Source organism: Prionailurus bengalensis, chromosome B4 (genome assembly GCF_016509475.1).
Source record: "Prionailurus bengalensis isolate Pbe53 chromosome B4, Fcat_Pben_1.1_paternal_pri, whole genome shotgun sequence".
NCBI lineage: Eukaryota > Metazoa > Chordata > Mammalia > Carnivora > Felidae > Prionailurus > Prionailurus bengalensis.
Window position 1 is genome coordinate 116,842,573 of NC_057358.1, and position 23,563 is coordinate 116,866,135.

At 36.8% G+C, this 23,563-nt stretch overlaps 1 protein-coding gene across 4 annotated transcripts in view; it reads right to left on the bottom strand.

Annotated features, from left to right (window-relative positions):
• Window positions 1–2,215: 2,215 nt before the first annotated feature.
• The window catches only part of NTN4 (netrin 4), a 124,141-nt gene continuing 102,793 nt past the window's right edge, over window positions 2,216–23,563 (bottom strand). For 2 of the 4 annotated variants that reach the window (XM_043562177.1, XM_043562175.1), the window contains 5 exons: window positions 20,736–20,949; window positions 20,283–20,395; window positions 12,861–12,929; window positions 9,583–9,753; window positions 2,216–3,448 (listed from right to left, as the gene is read on the bottom strand). In XM_043562177.1, coding sequence (XP_043418112.1) covers window positions 3,312–3,448; window positions 9,583–9,753; window positions 12,861–12,929; window positions 20,283–20,395; window positions 20,736–20,949 — 704 coding nt within the window. In that variant the 3' untranslated portion in view covers window positions 2,216–3,311. Of the gene's footprint in view, window positions 3,449–9,582; window positions 9,754–12,860; window positions 12,930–20,282; window positions 20,399–20,735; window positions 20,950–23,563 lie in introns of all 4 variants that reach the window. The other 2 variants (XM_043562176.1, XM_043562174.1) reach the window with 1 other exon arrangement.

The following is a 23,563-nucleotide window of genomic DNA, read 5'->3' on the forward strand; positions in this document are numbered from 1 at the left end:
ACCCTCAGTTTGTTCTCAGTTTTTAACAGTCTCTTATGCTTTGGCTCTCTCCCATTCTAACCTCTTTTTTTTTTTTTCCTTCCCCTCCCCCATGGGTTCCTGTTAAGTTTCTCAGGATCCACATAAGAGTGAAACCATATGGTATCTGTCTTTCTCTGTATGGCTTATTTCACTTAGCATCACACTCTCCAGTTCCATCCACGTTGCTACAAAAGGCCATATTTCATTTTTTCTCATTGCCACGTAATATTCCATTGTGTATTTAAACCACAATTTCTTTATCCATTCATCAGTTGATGGACATTTAGGCTCTTTCCATAATTTGGCTATTGTTGAGAGTGCTGCTATGAACATTGGGGTACAAGTGGCCCTATGCATCAGTACTCCTGTATCCCTTGGATAAATTCCTAGCAGTGCTATTGCTGGGTCATAGGGTAGGTCTATTTTTAATTTTCTGAGGAACCTCCACACTGCTTTCCAGAGCGGCTGCACCAATTTGCATTCCCACCAACAGTGCAAGAGGGTTCCCGTTTCTCCACATCCTCTCCAGCATCTATAGTCTCCTGATTTGTTCATTTTGGCCACTCTGACTGGCGTGAGGTGATACCTGAGTGTGGTTTTGATTTGTATTTCCCTGATAAGGAGCGACGTTGAACATCTTTTCATGTGCCTGTTGGCCATCCGGATGTCTTCTTTAGAGAAGTGTCTATTCATGTTTTCTGCCCATTTCTTCACTGGGTTATTTGTTTTTTGGGTGTGGAGTTTTGTGAGCTCTTTATAGATTTTGGATACTAGCCCTTTGTCCGATATGTCATTTGCGAATATCTTTTCCCATTCCGTTGGTTGCCTTTTAGTTTTGTTGGTTGTTTCCTTTGCTGTGCAGAAGCTTTTTATCTTCATAAGGTCCCAGTAATTCACTTTTGCTTTTAATTCCCTTGCCTTTGGGGATGTGTCGAGTAAGAGATTGCTACGGCTGAGGTCAGAGAGGTCTTTTCCTGCTTTCTCCTCTAAGGTTTTGATGGTTTCCTGCCTCACATTCAGGTCCTTTATCCATTTTGAGTTTATTTTTGTGAATGGTGTGAGAAAGTGGTCTAGTTTCAACCTTCTGCATGTTGCTGTCCAGTTCTCCCAGCACCATTTGTTAAAGAGGCTGTCTTTTTTCCATTGGATGTTCTTTCCTGCTTTGTCAAAGATGAGTTGGCCATACGTTTGTGGGTCTAGTTCTGGGGTTTCTATTCTATTCCATTGGTCTATGTGTCTGTTTTTGTGCCAATTTTCTGTATTTTCAACAATGAACTTCCATTGCTTTTTATTTTTTTATTTTATTTTATTAAAAAAATTTTTTTTAACATTTATTTATTTTTGAGACAGAGAGAGACAGAGCATGAAGTGGGGAGGAGCAGAGAGAGAAGGAGACACAGAATCGGAAGCAGGCTCCAGGCTCTGAGCCATCAGCCCAGAGCCTGACGCAGGGCTCAAACTCACGGACCGCAAGATCGTGACCTGAGCTGAAGTCGGACGCTTAACTGACTGTGCCACCCAGGCGCCCCTTCCATTGCTTTTTAAAAAGGTAAATATAGTATAAAAATGCATTGCATCTGATAAAAAAAAAATTTCATGTGACAGAAACTAAACCTGTAGCTTCTACTCTATCTCCATGCACCAGAGTAAAAGAGTCAAAATACTGGCCACTTGTTTGATTTTTTTTTAAGTTTATTTATTTATTTTGAGAGAGAGAGTGCAAGTGGGGAAGGAACAGAGAGAGAGGAGAGAGAATCCTAAATAGGCTCCACTGTGCTGTCAGCATAGAGTCCAACATGGGGCTTGATCTCACAAACCGTGAAGTCATGGCCTGAGCTGAAATCAAGAGTCAGACACTTCACTGACTGAGCCACCCACGTGCCCTGATTTTCTTAATTTAAGGAATTAGGTTTGTGTTCCCTCATTAAGAAAAGATAATCTTTAGCATCATTGAAAGAATTGATCAGGAAATGAGACAAAAATCAAGAGATCATATTCCTTTATTACATATATGAAATATAAAAAAAATTAACAGAGCAATATATATATATATATATATATATTTTTTTTTTTTTTGCAAGTCCACAGGACCTCAGGAAAAAAATATGTTCTGTATGTGAAGTTAATCTTATGGCACTGTGGCTCATGTTTTGTATATTCAAGTACAGAAGAAACTGTATGTATTGTGGTTATGCATGCGTACAGATGAATAATAATGAAGACTGTAGTTTGGTGAACTATCACATACATTGTGTCAAAAAAGTGAGCAAATATAATGACCATATATTGTTAATAAAGATAAGGAGAAAACTGTCTCAACATTCAGGTTTAAATACTAAACACAAAAATAAAACAAATTCTGTGTCTATAATAATTTTTGCAGTGTTTACAAGTGCATTGCAAATAAATGAGCTTTTAAAAATTTAAAGTCAATTTCCTCTTTATCCAAGCATATTTCTACACTTATGATTTCTTCTTCCTCTAATTTTAAAGTCTCATCTTGTTTAGTTTTTAAAAAAATTTTCATCATGGTTGGTATCTGTGGAATCTAACCTCTAGCCTGAAGCTGAGATTTGATATGCAAACATGTTCTTTTAGGTTGTATCTTCACATATTTTTTCCCCAAGTGTTCAGAGTTAAAACGTACAACTTCCTTTTGTCCACATGTAGTGGCAGTGCTTCTGTTTCAGTAGGTTTTCTTACACGACCTTTATTTTTCTTTCTGTCAACAACGGTTTCCAAACTTTCACAACACAAGTGGTAGGTAGTAAAGTGCTTTATACAAGGAAATACTATATACATGTGGAGAGGTTCCATTTAACACCCCACAGACCAAAGTTCACACACATCACGCAAAGGAAGGCTCTTTTTTAAGAAAAACCTTTTTTGATACTAGGGTTGGGGAGTCCTTAAAATCTCCTTAATTGCTTTAAGTAGCACAAATATAAGTAACATATCTGAAGCTGGAAGGAGTCCTTGTTAGATGTACTGCCCTTAATGGATTACTGCTAAATATCACACTGCTGTTAAAAACTCTTAATAGTTACGAATTTCAGAATGAGTCCCATAGAAACCAGGTATCAGCATAGGAGTTTTCATTTGTCTTTATGAAACAAACTGTATTTAAACATGGCCTCCCAAAGAGTCAGGTTAGACAAGGCCTATGCATTGGAACATTTCTATATGTTTTGGCACTTAAAAAATTCCAGTTTCATTTTTGAGGTCTCCTTTCCATGAAGTTTGTGTTTCATACATAGAGAAGTGCCATTATGTGCTATATACCTTTATTGCTACTTGCACTCTCTTTTTAAAATATCCATCACTTTTCTTCCAAGGGATGGCTTCCAGTGCTGGACAAAACTTTTCATATTCACGACTAATTTGCCTGTTCTTACATCTTCATGTCCTGCCACAAGGTACTCCAAACCTAAAAGAGAACAAAGTTAGGGGCTATAGAGTATCATAATTTATTGAAGGAGAGAGATGTGACTTCAGTAATTTTATATGCACGGTTCATGCTTTTATATATTCATAGTCGAAATAGGGAGTCACAGGTAGTAAGAGCTAACACTTAATAAGCATTTACTATGTGCTAAATGGATTACATGTATTATTTATTTAATCTTGAAAATAACCCTATGAACTAGGTCTTGTTTTTCTTCTTGTTTCACAAATAAAGGGACTGAGGCTCAGCAAGATTACACAAGTTGTTCAGTGTCTCCCAGTAAATAGTTAACACTCTGACTTAAGCTCAAGTCTGTCTGTAGAATTTTTACTTTATACTGTACCACCCTTCATGGTAAAGAAGTGAGGATTCTGTGCGTGCTTAGCACACTGCCATAAATTACTATTTCTTGGAGACTCACTATGTATGGTAGTGTATATTGAGGATTTTATAAAAGTGAAAAACCATTTGGGAAAACATATTGGAAGAGAGTTATAAATTATACAAAGTAACACATATTTCCTATAGAAAGTCAGTGTTGGGGTGCCTGGGTGGCTCAGTCGGTTAAGCGTCTGATTTCGGCTCAAGTCATGATCTCACGGTTCGTGGGTTCAAGCCCCACGTCGGGCTCTGTGCTGGCAGCTCAGAGCCTGGAGCCTGCTTCTGATTCTGTGTCTCCCTCTCTCTCTGCTCCTCCCCTGCTCACATGCTGTCTCTCTCTCAAAAATAAATGAAGATTAAAAAAAAAAAATAAATAAAAAGTCAGTGTGTTTTTGGGATATAGGATGTTTGTTTGTCATATATTAAAAAAAACTTGAGACTTAACTGGACCTAGTGTTGACTTTGTAATTAAAAATTCTTTTCAGACTTCAAATAAAAAATTTTGGGTAACACAGAAAAATTAAAGGATGGTCTCATTACCTATACACTATAAAAAGGAAATATGTCGGGGCGCCTGGGTGGCGCAGTCGGTTAAGCGTCCGACTTCAGCCAGGTCACGATCTCGCAGTCCGGGAGTTCGAGCCCCACGTCAGGCTCTGGGCTGATGGCTCAGAGCCTGGAGCCTGTTTCCGATTCTGTGTCTCCCTCTCTCTCTGCCCCTCCCCCGTTCATGCTCTGTGTCTCTCTGTCCCAAAAATAAATAAACGTTGAAAAAAAAAAAAAAAAAAAAAAGGAAATATGTTAATTTCCTTTAGGAGATGTTTGTAATAATATCAATATTGGTATTTTGAAATAATTTTCTTTAATATTATAGGGTAGAGAAATAAGTAGTTATGTTTATAAGACAGTTTTCCAAGATAAAGAGACATATACTTTAAAACTTAAGGGAAAATAGTAGATGCTAAAATTAAGCTGAAAATACCAATTTAAACTCATGGCTTTATATGTACATATAAAAATTAATATATATTAATAAAATAATAAAAGTAAAACATATGAATATGCTATATATATATATAACACTTGTCCACTGAAATGACCTAAAAAAAAGGCATTCAAGTAGCAGTGAACACCTATAATAGATATACTGTAGTCTCTAATTAAACAGATCTCACCAAAACAAAACAAAACAAGGCTTCTTGGACAAATGCTATTGCAGGTCCAGGGCGGGAAGATACAAGCTAGCATGGGACATCCTATTGTGCTAAAAGGCACAGAAGCTTTCAAAGATTAATTGGGATCAATTCAGAAGGACATGGGAGTTATCAAGAAAGGGTTACAACTTTTTAAAGTTGTGATAATCTGAGCACCAAGGAATATAATAATTTGTACCTATTGGTATCTATCTATTTGAATCAACCAATATCCATAATTCCAAAATGATACTCATAAAAGAGAAATCTAGAAAAAACTAAATTGTCATCCTTTTTTTTTTAATGTTTATTTATTTTTGAGAGAGAGAGAGTGAGCAGGGGAGGGGCAGAGAGAGAGGGAGACAGCTCTGTTCTGACAGCAGAGAGCCCCGTGCAGGGCTCAAACTCATAGAACCCTGTGATCATGACCTGAGCTGAAGTTGGTTACTTAACCCACCGAGTGACCCAGGCACCCCTAATTTGTCATCTTTTGAGGAAGCTATTAAAACCATTACTTACTTTGAAAATTGGAAATTATGGGGAAAGAATTTAGCATTTATTCTGACTTTTACAATAGGAACTATATTGAATGGTAACCTAATAGCCCAGTTTCAAAGAGACAGTCCCCTTACAGAAGCATCAACTAATAAATGAGGGAAGTTAGAAAAACGTCATTTCTCAAACTCTAATGAAATTGTTGATTCAGGAAGATTACCAATCAATGATAATGTCATTAAATCAATAGTTACTGGGAAACTGGATGTTTGTATCATGACTAAGTAATACCACACTCATTATTTTCTAGTCTCAAAAGGGAAAACAAAACTGCCCAATGGAGAGACCAGACTGTCATCACTCTAACCCAAGGATCAAGTTGAGCAACCCTGATGGTGAGTTATCCGGTTACTATATGTCTTCTGATATGATTTAACATGAAGTACACACACAGCAATATCTCTAATGGATTCTAGTCCAAATATTTATCTTGAATATATCAAGCTTTTCTTTAGAGATTACATAGGCAGTAGAGGGACAAGATAAATGACACCACAAGGAACCAACCAGACAAATATAGAAGGTAATACGATCTACAGGACACTTGGGCTGGTTTCTTCAACACTAATAATTTTTTCAACAATGAAAAGAGGAACTGTGCTTGAATAAGAGACTTGAGAGTCTTAAAAACCAGATACAATGTGTGATCCTGGATTGAACCTGACAAGGACAAATCAGTCCTAAAGGACATTTTGGGACCAGTTGGGAAATTGGCATGTGGTCTGAGTATTATAGTATATGAAAATAAACTATAATTGAAGGCAAAGATCACTAACTGAATAAAGTAGGTTGCAAAACAGAGTATAGTATGAATTTATTTTGGTTAAAAATTATAATATGTACATGCACAGAGGAAGACCTGGAAGGATTTACACTAAGCTGTTAACAGAGAATCTTTGGAGGTAAGAAATGTGACATTTTAAATTTTCCCCTAAAATTTTATAATGTACATGTATAGCTTCTATAGAGGCTTATATATTTATTTTAAAATATTTATTTATTTTTGAGACAGAGAGAGTGAGAGAGTGAGCTGAGGAGGGGCAGAGAGAGAGAGAGAGAGAGAGAGAGAGAGAGAGAAACAGAATCCTAAGTAGGCTCTGTGCTGTCAGCGTTGTCAACACAGAGCGCCATGTGGGGCTGGAACTCAAGAATCATAAGATTATGACCTGAGCCAAGATCAAGAGTCAGACGCTTAACCAACTGAGCCACCCAGGCGCTCCTTAAGATTTTTTAAACTTTTAAAAGTAATCTCTATACCCAATGTGGGGTTCAAACTCACAACCCCAAATCAACAGTTGGATGCTTCACCAGCTCAGCCAATCAGGTGCCTCAAGAGGGTTATTTAAAAAATTATTAAAAGAATTCAGCACTAAACTTAAAAACAGCTATGATGGTGTTTTCAAAAAAAAAAAAAGAAAGAAAAAGAGAGAAAATAATGATAGAGATTTTAAACACACTGTAGAGCACAAATGTAAGATGGATTATAAAATATTAAAATTCTTGGAAGAGTAACCTTAGCTTTTGCATGAAAAAGAATCCCAATATTTAATTAACAGTCTAATTAAAATATAGTGGTCTTGATATAATATCATGTTTGTATCATACCTAAAGTAATAACATCTTCATTTAAAAACACAATACATAATTTTTAGGAAACTTCATTGCTAAGTCTAGTATTTTAAGTGAATTTACTTTGAAACTATAAACAGAACAAATACAATAGGAGCTTGCCATTAATTTAAAGTATAAATATAAATTTGGGACACCTGGGTGGTTCGGTTGGTTGGGCATCCAACCCTTGGTTTCTGCTCAGGTCATGATCGCAGAGTCATGGGATAGAGCCCTGAATCAAGCTCTGTGCTGAGCATGGAGCCTGCTAAGGATTCTCTCTCTCTCCCTCTGCCCCTCTCTCCTGCTTGCTCTCTCTCTCTAAAATAAATAAAATGAAAAAAATTAAAGTATAAAAATAAACCAATAAAAATGATACTGAATAAATCCATAAATTATGGAGCAATATCATGCCAAAAATTAGCATGGAAAACAATGTTATCTGTTGCATCACTTACTAGCATTTACATTTTGCTTTCCTATTTTTATGCTTTTGACATCTACTTTGCTACACATTTGAGGGCACAAGATTTATTTTGTTTCTTTAGAAAAAGAAAATATAATACTTTACTGCTAGTCTTGATATCCTAAATTGATTAATGAATGAGTAAATGTATGTATGAATGTAGGAATGAATGAATTTGCAGGGATGCCAATTAGATTGTTCCTTTTCAAAAAAGTAGCAGAGGAAGCAAGTTGGCGTGTAAGGTTTCCAAATTTTCTTATCAGCTTTCTTTGGCCTTGGCTATTGAACTTGTAAAAATGGAAAAACAAAGTGAAATGAAAGAGTGTCTGGTTTTGCTTTGGCAGGTTCCAGTCTTTTCTTCAAAGCAAGTAAACATGTTTTTAAGAATTCTTTGAATAATTGCGCTTATGTTTTCAATTGTGATGAACTCAGTTGATTCTTTGACTCTGGCAGAAACCTGATTAGGAAGTATAGTTTACTTCCTGGAGGGTGGCTCAGATGGTCAAAGCTTTTTTTTTCTTTTAGTGGCTTACTAAAAGACTGGGCATATTTTTTTTCTTTTGCCAAGATAGTAAAAAGTGCTTATAGGAAGAGCCTCTACATACAGATTATTAGGAAATAGAACTTAAATTTATGACTCTTAGTTTCCTGTATTCAGAATCCAAGATTCTAATTACTTCATTTGTTCTTTGGAAACATATTTATTTATTATTTAAAATGTCCCCTTTTCCTTTTCCTTATTAAAATTTAAAATAACTTAAATAAAATACTAAAGGCATATAAAAGGATGTAAGAGATTAGTCAACGGGTCAAAACGTCAACAGTTTTATATTATTTTAGATTGTTTAGGGGGTAATATTTTATTGACTGATTTTCTCTTTTTCTCTGTCACTCGGTTATCTGTTTCTCTCAAAGTTATTAATCAAAGACTACAGTAATTTCTTATTAACATAACTGGGGTTTCCTGGACTTTTATTTTAAAGGAATTAGATCCAGAGCATAAATTATGCACCTGTTTTAGCAGTGCCACTAAAATACAGATGGCAACTACATAAAGTGGAAAATACAGAGGATTTTTTTAAAAAAAATATTTGTTTTGATAACTTACTATCTGGGTACTATGTTATTTTTTAGGTACTAATGGTAGGTACTAGAGATGTTGTGATCGAAAATCTAAATCCCATCCTCAAATTTAATGAAGGAGACAGAGAAATAAGCAGCTTATGCCACAGTATGAAAGTGTACTTGTAGAGCATAAAGGTAAGAATCCCATGCTTACTCACTTGTCTCTACCACTGTAGTAACATTTTAAGGTGCAAATTCCCTTAATTTCCAGTTTTTCTAAGATTCTACAGTGTTTTGTTTTTGTTTTTTTTTTATATTTCTGCTGTTTCTAATTTGGAACCAGAATGATCATTTAATGAAAAACAAGATGATGAGAACTTAAGAGTTGTTTTCTATCCAGGAGGAACAGATGCTTCGCATGCAATCATAAAAATGAATTCAGTATTATTTGCACAGATGGAATGTTGCATTTGAATTTCCTTTGGGAGAAAATTCTACCCAGGGCACCGTAATAGGACCTAGCTTTCAGATGAAGTATTAGTGGTAACTAAATTATGAAAGTGTTTTCTATGCTACTGGCACATGGAACCAAGCTAAGACTTCTCTTTTAGGACAGAAAATATTATATTGCTGGATTTTAAAATGTTTCACTTTTTAGAACATGTGGAAGAGAAACAGTTTTTTGATGTCCGTTCAAAGAATACCATTTGGATTTTCCCCCAGAATTCAGATGGTGAAAAGGAGACATACTCTTGGTGAGTTGATTTCAGTTGTGGTTTAGAGAATAAGACAAGGAGCAAATCAGCAGAGACAAAGTAGTTACTAAGCTAGAAAAGTCTAATGCTTACCAGGATTGAGGATTGGACAAGTGCAGCCTCTGTTAGTCCACGATTCTGGATATAATGTTCGTTTTCCTCGTAAAATTTTCAATTTGGTAGATTTTAAGACTTTTTTTATCTTCACATTGACCTCAGCATGAGATCCTTTGTCATGAGCTGATAAAATCTTTATTTTTAGCACTGTAACAACACAATTCCAAAAGTCAAAATGTATAGGATTTCATGTTACCTGTTGAACTCTGAATAACTTAAATAAGCATTTCAGAGTATAATGGAAAAGTTAACTAATGATGATGCAAATGTGGAAATTTGCTTTTAAAATCATTAGGTTCATCTTGATGAACAGTGAATAATATGTAGAATTGTTGAATCACTATAGTATATACCTGAAAGTAATATGAAATGGTATATTAGCTATACTGTAATTTGAAAAAAACTAAAAAAAAATCATTAGGCTCACTAACTTTTGCATTGGCTTCACCTTATTTATCGATATTAACTATACTCTTCTTTCTTCGACATTTTCATCTGCTTCTGTTACTCCTATCATTATGCTAAGAGAAAATCAGCCATTTGCCTACTGCAAACATATCTTAAACACATTCAGCTATCAAATCCAAATAGAAAAAAGATGTATAGGAAGTAGAATTGTTATCCTGGTTTTTATTTAGATTCTGATTATATTTTACTCTGCGGCTCACTGTGTATAAAGTTATGACAAAAAACAAACAAAATGTTACTGCCAGAATATATTTTACATATTCTAAAGAGATTAAATAATTAAATAATTAAATAATAAAAATGGAGTATTTAATCTTCTTCCCAGACGTAAAATACAAGCCAACTGGGGTTGGAATGGCTGTCCTTCTATATGATGGCAGAGCTTCAATATTCTCTATAACTCATGATTCTATTACGCTATGCTCTTCATCTATGAAATGATGTGGCTAGGGGTTAAGCAGTTGGAATAGCTTGGGGTGAGGAAGAAAGTAGATCTAAGGAACACTGGATGTATATTCTATACTATTAGAGGAGTTCTTACTGGCTCATCTATATCTTGATGGAAAATTCTGTGTAATGAGAGAACCCTACACTGGCTGGTTCCATTTCCTAAGAATACTGTTGTCAGATATCAGATATCTTTATAGAATCACCAAATTTTAGACTTCTAAGTGGTCTTAAGAGGTCATCTAATCTTGTTTTATGTATGAGAAAGCAAGTTATAAGAAATCAAGTGAACTTCCCAAATTTGCATGACCAGTCAGTTAGAGAGGTATCAAATCCAAATAGATAAGATACTGCATGAAGGGTACTTAGTTCCTCACACATGGCTAATGCTCAGTAAATGTTCACTGTTATTTTTCCACTAGACTGTATTGTCAAAGAGAACAGGGACCTCATCTATTCATTATTATAACTTAATAAATATTTTCTAAGGAATAAACAAATGAATCAAGTTTCTTTTTTCCACTAATAGAATGGAGAAGGGAAACCATTTTTCCCCCCAAGTCTGTAGATGTGTTAATAAGAACAAGGTATTTCAGGATATCTGGGTGGCTCAGTCAGTTGAGCATTTGACTTTTGACTTCGGCTCGGGTCACAACCTCATGGTTCATGAGTTTGAACCCCACATCAGGCTCCGTGCTAACAGTGTGGAGCCTGCTTTCAATTCTCTGTTCCCTCTCTCTCCCCCCCCCACCTCAAAATAAATAAAAATAAACTTAAGGAAAAAAAAAAAAGGTAGAGCGTTCAAAGTTTCTTAAGCAGAAAATAGTACAATTGTATTAAAAGATGCCAGTGCAGTTGTTTGTAAATTCAGAGAGCTACCAAATATATGTAATATTGAAAACTAGTTGATATTTCCACTAAACTGACCATCTTTGAACTAAATTGTCCTGTTTTTTGCTTTTGATAGTAAATACCATTTTCTCAAAATGAATTTTTCTTTATTGGGCACTATACATTTCAAAAGTTTTCTTCTGTTATTTAGCCAAGTTGTCAAATGAAAGGAGGGAAATATGCATGTAATTTTAGATAAAAATTTATGAGATTTTTTTTTTTAGCATTTATTCATTTTGGAGAGACAGAGAGACAAAGCATGAGTGGGGGAGGGGCAGAGACAGAGGGAGACAGAATCTGAAGCAGGCTCCAGGCTCTGAGCTGTCAGCACACAGCCCGATGTGGGGCTCGAACTCAAGAACCGTGAGATCATGACCTGAGTCGAAGTTGGATGCTCAACCAACTGAGCCACCCAGGCGCCCCAAGATTTATGAGATTTTTAACATTTACTTAAAAAAAAATCTTTTATGCGATTAAATGCAATGTTATCAAGAACCTAGAAGGAAAAAAAGAACCTAAACACTTGGTTTCAGAGATCATGACTTAAAATTTTCTCTTCACTGTAATGTGTATTTCAGGCAGTATGAATTATGGAACAATAAAAAGCCTCAGATACTGGTGAAAAATATGTTGGCAAGATAAGGCATCTAGTATATTTAATAGTAAGCATAAAGCCATTTAGAGTTTGAAGATAGGAACAGTCTTTACATAGGCAGTAACATTTCCCTTTGTCTGTATTTCCCTGGTATTTGAAAAGTAGAGGAGTCTAGAATATACAGAGAGGGCAGGGAAGAGGCTTGAGTGGACAGCTCGTCTCAGTGCTTCCTAAATATATATCCTCTTCCTTCTCCCTACCAGTTACTGGGCATATAGTGTATGCAAGGTAATGTGCTGTGTGCTTTTCAAAACTCTCATTTTATGGGAAAGGTGGCACCATCCAACTTTATAGATGAAGAAGTCTAGAGAGGTGAAGTTACCCAATAAACCAGAAATCCAACCCACGTAGGTCTGAATCCAAAGCTCCAACTCTTAATCACTGTGAAATAGTGTTTAAACTGATTTTTGCTTCATATTACTACATGATAACTGGCATAGGTTATTACTCGAAACTGGTAATACTACATAAAACTGGCACAGGAATCATTTTAGTGGCTAGGGACTTCCTTTTTAGGTTCCTAAGACAAGAAGCATCCGTAAGAAAGGGTTATGTGTGATGGTTTTCTTCTTTTTGTTTGCCTCTTTTCCTCATAGTAGGATGACTTTGCCTTTGCTCTAGCAGCCTCCTGCCCTCACTAGGACCTTCAACACCATCTCTATTAGGTATTATTATATTAAGACTAATGCTTTGATATTTTGGGAATGTCATAGACTAGACCTCCCATTTCCTAAAAAACTCTTTGGATTTAGTTTGAATAGATTCTTAGAAGCATTCAGGATTTCAAACTCACCATATGTATATTTCATTCCACAGAATGCCTTGGGGTTTCCTAACACCTGTTCTTTACATTCACATTTACCTACAAAAAGTAAGTGAAAAATTGTGTCAGTTATTTAGAAACAAGGAAGAGAAAAAAAAAAAAACAACAACACAAGTAAATCCAGGTAGCATAACTCATTTTAAAAAAAAACAACATTGAAATATAATTAACATAAAGTGTTATATTAGTTTCAGGTGTCAGGTAGCATAACTCTTTAAGACTTGAGTGATTCACATAATCCATAAATACTAAGAAATCATAAACAGTCATTCAAACAAAGTAGAGTCACTTTCTGAATTGAATTAGTTATCATCCAATAAAGTACTGACTTAAGAGAAATATACAAAGGTAGAAACAATGATATATTTTAATGCTTGTAATTGATGTTATGATAGATATAGTCCAGTATGAATATTCCATGCTAATGGAAAAGAAAAACTAAATGAATAAACTATAGAAAAGACACTTTCTTTTTACAATTAATGTTCACTACAGCAAAAGTCAAATAGGGTAAAATAACTGGGCAGTCCTTTGAAGGTAATGCCACCCAATTTAAAAGTATTTATTTCACCTATTATGTGCAGGACATGGTGCTATACACTTCAGAGTATATAAAGATGAGCAATATACAATTCTTGCCTGAAGGCTTACAATTCAGTAAGGTGAATAAAGCAAGTGTATAAACAGTGTTCTAAGACAGATACAATATGCTTGGGTGAGAGTCACATGTTTGGAAGGATGGAAAAAGGCTACATGGCTGAACAAGGATTTGAAATGGACCCTGAAGAATAAGTAAGATATTTCCCCAACAGTTTAAATTATGCATTACAATTATTGTGTGTGACACATTTGTCAGGCCCTGTGGAAGACTTTCGAAATGCCTTTGTACATAGTCTATATATAGCATTCTTATTTATCTGTTTCCTCTCTAAAGTGTGATCCTTGAGGACAACAGTTATGTCTTATTTATCTTTAAATCCCTAGAAGGAATAGGATTTCCGTTCTTACATATTTAATAATTCGATATAATTTTATCATCCTTCCCCTTCTGCCTTCATGCATTACATTAAATAGGCATTGAGTGGTGTAAACATAGGTAACATTTACTGAGGAAGAGCTACTATGTGCCAGGCACTATTTAAAAAAATTTTTTTTAATGTTTACTTATTTTTGAAGGAGAGAGACAGAGACAGAGCATGAGTGGGGGAGGGGCAGAGAGAGAGAGAGAGGGAGACAGAATCTGAAGCAGGGTCCAGGCTCTGGGCTGTCAGCACAGAGCTTGATGCAGGGTTTGAACTTACAAGCTGTGAGATCATGACCTGAGCCGAAGTCGGACGCCCAACCGACGGAGACATGCAGGCGCCCCTGTGCCAGGCACTGTTTTAAGTGTTTTACATTTATTTACTCATCTAAGATTCTAACACATAGAAATTTGACAAGAATATAGAGATAAAAGGGTGAGTAAAGGGGGCGCCTGGGTGGCTCTGACGGTTAACCATCCGACTTCGGCTCAGGGCATGAACTCATGGCTCATGAGTTTGAGCCCCATGTTTGGCTCTGTGCTGACAGCTCAGAGCCTGGAGCCTGCTTCAGATTCTGTGTCTCCCTCTCTCTCTCTTTCTCTGCCACTTGCACTCTGGCACTCTCTTTCTCTCTCTCTCTCTCAAAAAAAAAGATTAAAAAAAATTTAAAAAAAAAGAGTGAGTAAAGAAATGTAAGAGAGAAAGGCAGAGTGTGTTCATGGAAGAATAAATGTTTCTGTTTTTCCTGGGTACAGATTGAGTTGTGAATAGTAGAAGGCATCATGGAGGACCTTGACTGATAATGCAATTAGGGCCTGAATCTAATTTGTTAGATAAAGGAGAAATTTTTTTAAAAATTTGAGTACAAGTCACATACAATGTTACATTAGTTTCAGGTGTACAGCATAGCAATTCAACAAGTCTATATGTCATGCTGTGTTCACCACAAATGTAGCTACCATCTGTCACCATGCAATGCTATTACGGTATCATTGACTATATTCCCTATGTGGTGGCTTTTATTCCCATGACTTATTCATTACATAACTGGAAGCCTGTATCTCCTGCTCTCCTTCACTCATTTTGGCCATTGATAAAGACGAATTTTTGAAGTTTATCAGATTAAAGAAGTTACATGAATTAAATATATATATATGTATCAGATGAAATGTAGGTCTGAACTGAAGAAATGGCTGTGGGTCTAGAAAAGAAGGAATATTAAGGGAGGATGCAGAGTTAGGGTCTACAAATCTTGTCAATGGATTGGATTACAGCAAGGGAAGAGGAAGCCTAAGGATGAACTTGGAGTTTTCAGCTAAGATGACTGAAGACTAAAGTATTACTAACAGAAATAGAGACGTTAGGAGGAGAACACTTCAGGAGTGTGTAACTTATGGTTTTTGGTAGCAACCAATGGTTTAACTTAATTTTTGAAAGGATATGGAGTAGCTCATAGAAAGGAGAAAAAGCTGAAGAACCAGAACTCAGAAAAGACAAGAATCAGGACAGCGCCAGAGATCTAGGTACCAGGAACTGTTATACAGTCTCTTTTATGGCTGTGTCATTGGAATCACGAACTGTGATTACTTTCAGACTTTGTCACTTTCAGCTCACAATTTAAATTCCGGGGAGAGAACATCTGATTGGCCTCACCAACACTTTACTAAATGGGGGAAGGCGGGTTCCCTAGAGAAAGTTTGGGTTAAGCTGCCACAGAAATAGCAGGAATAAAGAGGGGGAAATGGATCTGGGTAGGCAGAAACAACAGAGGTGTAGTATGAGGAGAATATAATGACTTAGAGTTGCTGACAGAATACACAGGTGGAAATGGGAGTAGGATTCCGGTGAGATGAGGTTGGGTAGACATGGTAATGTGGCAAATAGTGACATGCTGACTCTGACTAAAGCTGTTAGAAACTAGAGAATGAGATTTTGCCAGTGGAAAATCACAGTGGAATTAAATAGTGGGAATGAGAAATCACAGGTGCTTAAAATTAGCTGTTGTGATTTGTTAAATAATATTGTGTATCATCTAAACATAGCAGAGATGGTTACTCCTTCAGGAATTGTAGTAACCTAAGTAGATAGCCCAGGGCCTCTGATAATTCCACCAAAGCTGGAGAGTATGGTAACCACCATGCTAAAAAACCAATTGAGCTCCAAAGGGCATGTATTATTCCTTAACTTATGTTCTTTTTAGTCCTTCAGCCAACAAGAATATACAAAGTTCTGTTATTTGAAGATATTCTGTGGCTGCTTTCCAATACTCCCTTTTTCATGTTAAGAAATCAGACATTCAAATTTGTTTTTGAATGAATCTTTGTTGATCAGGCTTTATTTAACCCAGAGGTGTTTTCTTTTTTAAAAAAATTTTTAACACTTATTTATATTTGAGGGCGAGAGAGACAGAGTGCAAGCGGGGGATGGTTAGAGAGCAAGGGAGAGAGAATCCAAAGCAGGCTCCAGGCTCCGAGCTGTTAGCACAGAGCCTGACATGGGCTTCAAACTCGTGAACTGTGAGATCATGACCTGAGCCGAAGTTGGGCGCTTAACTGACTGAGCCACCCAGGTGCCCCCAGATGTGTTTTCTAAAAGGAAATCTGGAAGGGGAGAAAAACCTAGTTAGTTAATACTGGGTTATGAGAAACATCATTTACAGTTCTGTGGTACCAGGTAAAGCCAGTTGTGTTGAACAAATTCTATAGTACTAGTTCAAGCCAGTTTTGTTATATAAGTTCTGTGGTACTAGTTAAAGCCAGATTTGTTGTACAGGTGGTAAAAGTATGTATCTAATGTTCTCTGTCTCACAAGAAGTGGTAGAAATTAAGAGTATCTTGCTGGTATAGTGCATTACACTTCTAGTTATGGAAACTTATGGTAGGTAAATAGGTAGGCAGGCACATGTATTCGAGAATGAACTGTGGTGCTTAGGAAACTGATTATCACTTCTTTGTTGGTAAAAGGTACCCAGGAGCACTATTCTATATCCAGTGGGAACTTTGCTGTTTAGCAGGAAACTGAACAATGTCTTCCTCAATCTGGAGCCCCTCCAGATGAATTTCAGAGACTCTCTGGGGGATATCACAGACCTAACAGCTGTTGTGGATGTGAGTCTGGAGTCATTCTGATGCCAGCAAGTTACGTGCTTAATTGGTGTGTCGCCAGCTCCCTAGTAACGTGATTGGCTTAATGAATGTCTTATCATGCTAAAAAGTTGATTTTCACAGATTTGGCTTAGCAGAAAAAGTTGGATAATTATGAAAATCATTGTGTTAGAGAAATAGAAGAAAACTTTCGCAAGTGGTTAAAGTTAAAATTATAGAATTCAGACTATTTAGCATTGAGGCAAAAAATTAATGAGAAAGATTTTTTCTTTTTCAAATGCTGAAAAGATAAATATGACAACTTTGTGTTTCTTTATCTTTCCCACCTTCTTTCCTGTTGTGACCTAAAATGAAAACATTAGGAAAAGGATCGTAAGATCAGGTTAAGTGAAAAAAAAAAATGATACAGAATTGCAAATACCAGTATTTCTCAAATTTGGATTCTTGATTTTTGAAGAGTCCATAAGTTCTCTATGAAAATGAATTAAAATTGTGGTTTCTTGCTCTGCCCCAATCACCCTGGTCTCTTTGCTCACCACAGGGCTTTTGCACTTGCAGTATCTTCTGCCTAAACTCTCTTCCCTCTTTTATCTGTATAGCTCACTCTTACCTTTTTCAGGTGTTCTTCTGCAAACATCACCTTCAAAAGACTTTCCTTGATCACCCTATTTAAAAGTATGCCCCTCCCAACCATTTATTATCTCTCTCCTTGCTTTATTTCTCTATTATATTAGATAACATGACACAAAATTTTATTTATTTATTTATTGTCTTCCTCCACAAGAATGTAAACTCCTTGGAGTCTGGGATTTTTGTCTGTTTTGTTCTATTGCTATATTTACAGTACTGACACACAGTATGGGTATGCAATAAATATTTGTTGGATAGATGAATGAATTTACAAAGAACTACTAAGTAGTGAGAAAATTACGAATTGGAAATACACAGAATAAGAGACCCGAATGGCCAAGAAACCGTGAAAAGCTACTAAAACTGTTAGTAATCAGGAAAATACAACTTATAAAGGCAGGGTCCTATTTCACACTCACCAGATGGGCAAAAGTTGAGAGGTTTGATAATGTTAACTTCAGAAGTCGGAAAATGTTAAAGGAGTTGAACTGTGCCTGAGTTAGTGAGGTAGAATAGTCCTTGGCCCCTCATATGTGTTACACACAAGTTTGTTACATAAATACGAAGTATCAGTGAGGATGTGGAACAAACAGCAGGATGTCATCTCTGGTGGTGGAATGCAAATCTGTACAACTGCTTTGGAGAGCTACTTGGCAGTATGTGGTAAATCTGATAAAAAGCATACTTGTGACCCAACAGTGGCTAGGTTGTACCCTAGAAGAAGGCTCAGCAAACGTTTTCTATAAAGGGACAGATAACAAATATGTTGGCCTAAGAGACAAAATTAAAGATTTTGATGTAGGTACTTATATAACTATTTATTTTATGTTTTTAAAGTTTATTTTGAGAGAGAGAGAGAGAGAGAGCATGCACACACATGAAAGAGTGTGAGAGAGAGAAAGAGAGAGGGAGAGAGAGAGAGCACAAGTGGGGGAGGGGCAGAGAGAGAGAGAGGGAGACACAGAATCTGAAGCAGGCTCCAGGCTCTAGGTTGTCAGTGCAGAGCCCAACACAGGGCTAGAAACCATGAGCCGTGAAACCATGACCTGAGCCAAAGTTGGACCCTTAAACAACTGAGCCACCCAGGTGCCCCACTTATGTAACTAAGCTATAACCATCTAAACCTTAGAGCAGGTAGTTTGTGGGCTGTAGAAAAACAGATGGCAGGCCCAATTTGGTCTGAGGGACAGTTTACCAGCCCCTGCTCTAGTGAAACTCCTTCTCAAGTGCACAAAGTTACATTTAAGAGGACATTTGTGTTAGCATTACATATAACAGTGGAAAATTAGGAATTGGAAATATCCTAAATGGCAAATAATGAGAGAATAAAAAGTGATATATTCAAATAATAGAATGCATAAATCTAAAAAAATACAAATTTAGGTCAAAAAAACCTTTAAAGGGGTAGGTAAGTTATGTACATGCAGTCTTAAAAACACTCTATGTATATGTGTAGTAAAATAGTAAAAATATGAAAGTGAATGATAAATACCAAAATTCAGGGTGGCGATTACTCTGTGGAGTAGGGGAGGCTAGTGAAGTTGGAGATTGATATAGGTCTTCAAATGTATGTATAACACTTTAAAGTTTAAAAGAAAATATAAAACAATTATGGCAAAACTTAAAGTTTGATAGGTGTGTGTATATGGGTGTTCATAATACATTTTGGGCATTTGTAATGTTTAATACAAAGAATTTTTTTGGTGACCATTTCACAGTACACACAAATATTGAATCATTATTTTGTACACCTAAACTAATATGTTATATGTGAATTATATCCCAATAAAAAAGTTAAAAAACTTATTATAAGTTTCATTTGTATCATTTGGGGAGCTCTTTACAACCAAATGCTGACACAAGATCTCATGCCCACATTTGTGTTTGTGGTGAATAGCACCACTCAACTTTCTACAAGAAAAGAATAGAGGCAGGATGAACACAGAAATCATGTATTCACACCAATATTACGGCATACTCATCAAACGAAGGAACAGATAAACATCATAGGAAAACTGAGAGGAAACAGTAGTATAGACCTGGCAGACTTAAAGAACCATATTTATGTAGTGAAGAGTGCTTTGGCTTCAGTAAAAATTATTTTTTGTCTTGAATTAATGGTGTTAATTTGAATTTTGTTAGTTTTATTGTCTTCTAGTTGTATAAAAGATACAAACATAAGGAGTTCACACCTGCCTTTGTGCATATTAAATTACACTAGGTCTGTAAGAACATTTTTCCTTTAAAAGTATCTCTACATTTCCAAACCTGACATATTCAGTAGCTCTCACCTCTGTAAAAGAGTGTATTTTAGACAGAGAAAGACACACCAAAACAGTAACAGCTTGGGTAATGAGATTTGGATTTTTTTTTTTACTGTGATGTTTTGAATTTTCCAGATTTTCTATACTAATTATATATGTTCCTCTAATAATCAGAAAATAAACAGAAGCTTGTTAAAATACTCCTTAACTAAATTGAATAGTTCTATACTTATGGGAGTCACTACTTTATTAACCTCAGAGCTAAAGCATCCCCCTCATAGGATACAAGAGTTGTTTCCTGGTTTGTCACAAATCACTGTTACTCAAGACCAGACCTGGAAATATGGTATCTGGTTATATCTATCATCTCACCTGAGTGTCGAAGTGCAGAAAATCCTTGCTCACCCTCCCACTCCCAGGCTGGTTCACTTTTATTGTTCATGGAATGGAGGTCAGGAATTTCATGATACCAGTCCATGTCTGTGCTGCTAATAAAATAGAAAATGATGAAGTTAAGGAATTTCTTAGAACTTGAATGAAATGAATGTATTTATGGAGCTGTAAATCTAATCAGGTACTTTCCCATCCCTTTAGTTTTCAGAAATAGTGTTTTAAGGGACTATTGTTAAGATTAATAATTTATTTTGTAAAATGAACCAGACCATCTCGAGAATCTTGCAAGAACAAATTTGACGAAGATTCTTCAAAGAGCTGTGCAAATGCATCTTTGCTCCACTAACAGCATGTAAGACTTTCTAAGTCACTACTAGATCTTCAAAAGAATCCGAAGGACACAGAGACAGAGCAAGAGCCATGTGCACTCACCTGCTGATGCAATCGCCTGTGAGTGGGTCACAGCTCCCTGCGCAGTCACAGGGCCTGCAGCCATAGTCTCCGAAGCCCCAGTACCCCACCATACACCTGTCACAATGTGGCCCTGCCACCCCAGGCTTGCAAGGGCAGTCACCATTGCTGGGGTCACAGAAGGTCACTGAGCTGAAAGGAAGGACAGCTGATCCCACTGGATGACAGGAACACTCTACAACAGAGAGGACACACAAGGACTGATGAGTAACGAGGTTATCTGTGAAGATCAGGCCTGGCAATCCTGAAATAGTTTCCCTTTACCACCCAGTGTACCTCTAATACTCCTCCTTTAGCCAGTTGGTATATGCTGAGAATGAAAGCTAATTAAATTACAGATTAAGAAGATATAATCAAGAAGGCAAATTTGCTGAAAAACAAACTACATTATTTATTTTAGATTAGAGGGCATTAAATGTGAATGGCTTTTGCTTGGGGTGTTGAGAATGAACCAGCAAAGGTAACAAAGAAGGAACAATTAGCGAGAAAGGAAAAAAAGTCATGAGTGTGGTGTTCTGGAAGCTAAACAAGGTTTCCACATCACGTAGGCAACATTCGCTGGGTTAAATGCTGAGAGGCCCAGAAGATGGGGCATGGGGATATATTTTTGCATTTGACAACATGAAGACCATCGGTGTCCTCGATAGGGACAGTTTCACCATAATGATGAGTGGTGAGCCCATCTGAAGAGGATTAAGGAGGTCGGAGTAGAGGAATTTGAGCATGGGAACAGATAACTCTTTTGAGGAGCTTTTCTAGAAAGGCACAGAAATGTGGTGGTAGCTAAAACTGGAGGGGATAGGAATGCAAGTGAAGGTTCTAGTTTTTGCTTTGTTTATGGTAAGATGAAATAGATTACAAATGTTTGACATTGAATGGGAATGATCCAATAGAAAGGGGGAAAGAGGAGCTGTTGGCCTTGGGTAGGAACATGAGCAGTTCATAGTAACAGGATGCAGGGCAGAGCATATGGGCACCGATGCAGGAAAGTGGATAAATGCAGTAGTGGGAGTTAGTGGAATTGTTCTTCTGATTGCTTTTTTTCTGATTTTTCTGGATGAAATAGGAAGCAAAGTCACCAGGTCAGAGCGATGAAGAGTGGAAGCAGGAGAGTGAATGAGAGACATAGATAGTGAAGTATAATTGCTGGGCACAGAAAGGCTACACTTGAGGTCAGTAGTCATGAATCTGTAGTGATAGTGACATAGCCAAGAGGGTTCAGGTATGGGATAGGGAGAAAGCTGGATTTAATTCACATGGTGCTGTGGACCCTTCCAGATTCATATGTTGAAGCCTAATCTCCATTGTGATGGTATCTGGAGGTGGGGTCTTTGGGAGGTTTGGATGCAGTCTTGGGGGTGATGAGATTGGTGCCCTTACAAGGGGATGGAAAGCTCAGCACTCTCTTCTCTGTGAAGAATGTGAAGCTATGATGAGAAGTTGGCAGTCTACAACCCAGAAGAGAGCTCTCACCAGAGCCCAGCTGTCCTGAACTTCAGACAGGACACTCATAGAGTGTCTCATAGAGATTTCAGGAGGATGAAATTATTTTATTTTATTTTATTTTATTTTATTTTATTTTATTTTATTTTATTTTATTTTATTTTATTTTTAAAAAATTTTTTTTAACATTTTTATTTATTTTTGGGACAGAGAGAGACAGAGCATGAACGGGGGAGGGGCGGGGCAGAGAGAGAGGGAGACACAGAATCGGAAACAGGCTCCAGGCTCCGAGCCATCAGCCCAGAGCCTGAAGCGGGGCTCGAACTCACGGACCGCGAGATCGTGACCTGGCTGAAGTCAGACGCTTAACCGACTGCGCCACCCAGGCGCCCCTATTTTATTTTATTTTATTTTATAAATGTTTATTTATTTTTGAGAGAGAGAGAGAGTGAGTGGGAGAGAGACAGAGAGAGGGGGATAGAGGATTTAAAGTGGGCTCTGACACAAGGTTCATGATCTGAGCTGAAGTCGGACACTTAATCCCCAAGGATGAAATTATTTTAAATGAAATGACTTCAGCAAGGTACATAGCACAGTCTGACACCTACTAGGCTAACACTTCCTGCTAAGTCTTCTCAACTAATATTGTAAGATCCCACTCCCTCCTTTATTCCCTTGGAAACATCTTTTTATTGATTATTTTCTTTGTCATTAAAATCACAGTTTGGCCTCAATCTGGCTTCAGATCTCAACTACTGGCTGTGACCTCTGGCAAGATACCTAGCTTCTAGTTATCCCAGTTTTCTTGTCTTTAAAATAGAAATGAGAACAATATCTACCCTCATATGGTTGTTGTATGGATAAAAGGAGATCATGCATGTAGCATATGGCTACATTCGTGTAGTGGCTGGCACATGGTTAATTAATTGCGGATTAACTAACAATTTAATTCAAGAAATAATTCTTGTAGAGGTGTAGGATCTATGCTTGTATAAGTAATGGTGCCAGCCTTCAGGGAACTCATAGTATTGTTGGGGAAACAGAGGAGTAAACAAAAACTTTCCATATGCATTGACTAGATACTCTAACAGAAGCCTAGGAGTGCTACAGGGAGCATAGAAAAAGGAAGACAGGCTGAGGGAGCCACATTGGAACTGCAAAGGAGGAGTCATTTAGACATGTGAGCTGATCCTAAAAGATGAGTATGAGTTTGCAAGCTGAGAAGGAGGGAAAGACAGGTTGTTGTTTATCCCAGTCTTTGGATACTCCCTGCACTGCATTTATTTTAAATAATGAAAACAAAATTTAATTGTGGCCAAAAACAGATATGACAAAATGTAGCATCT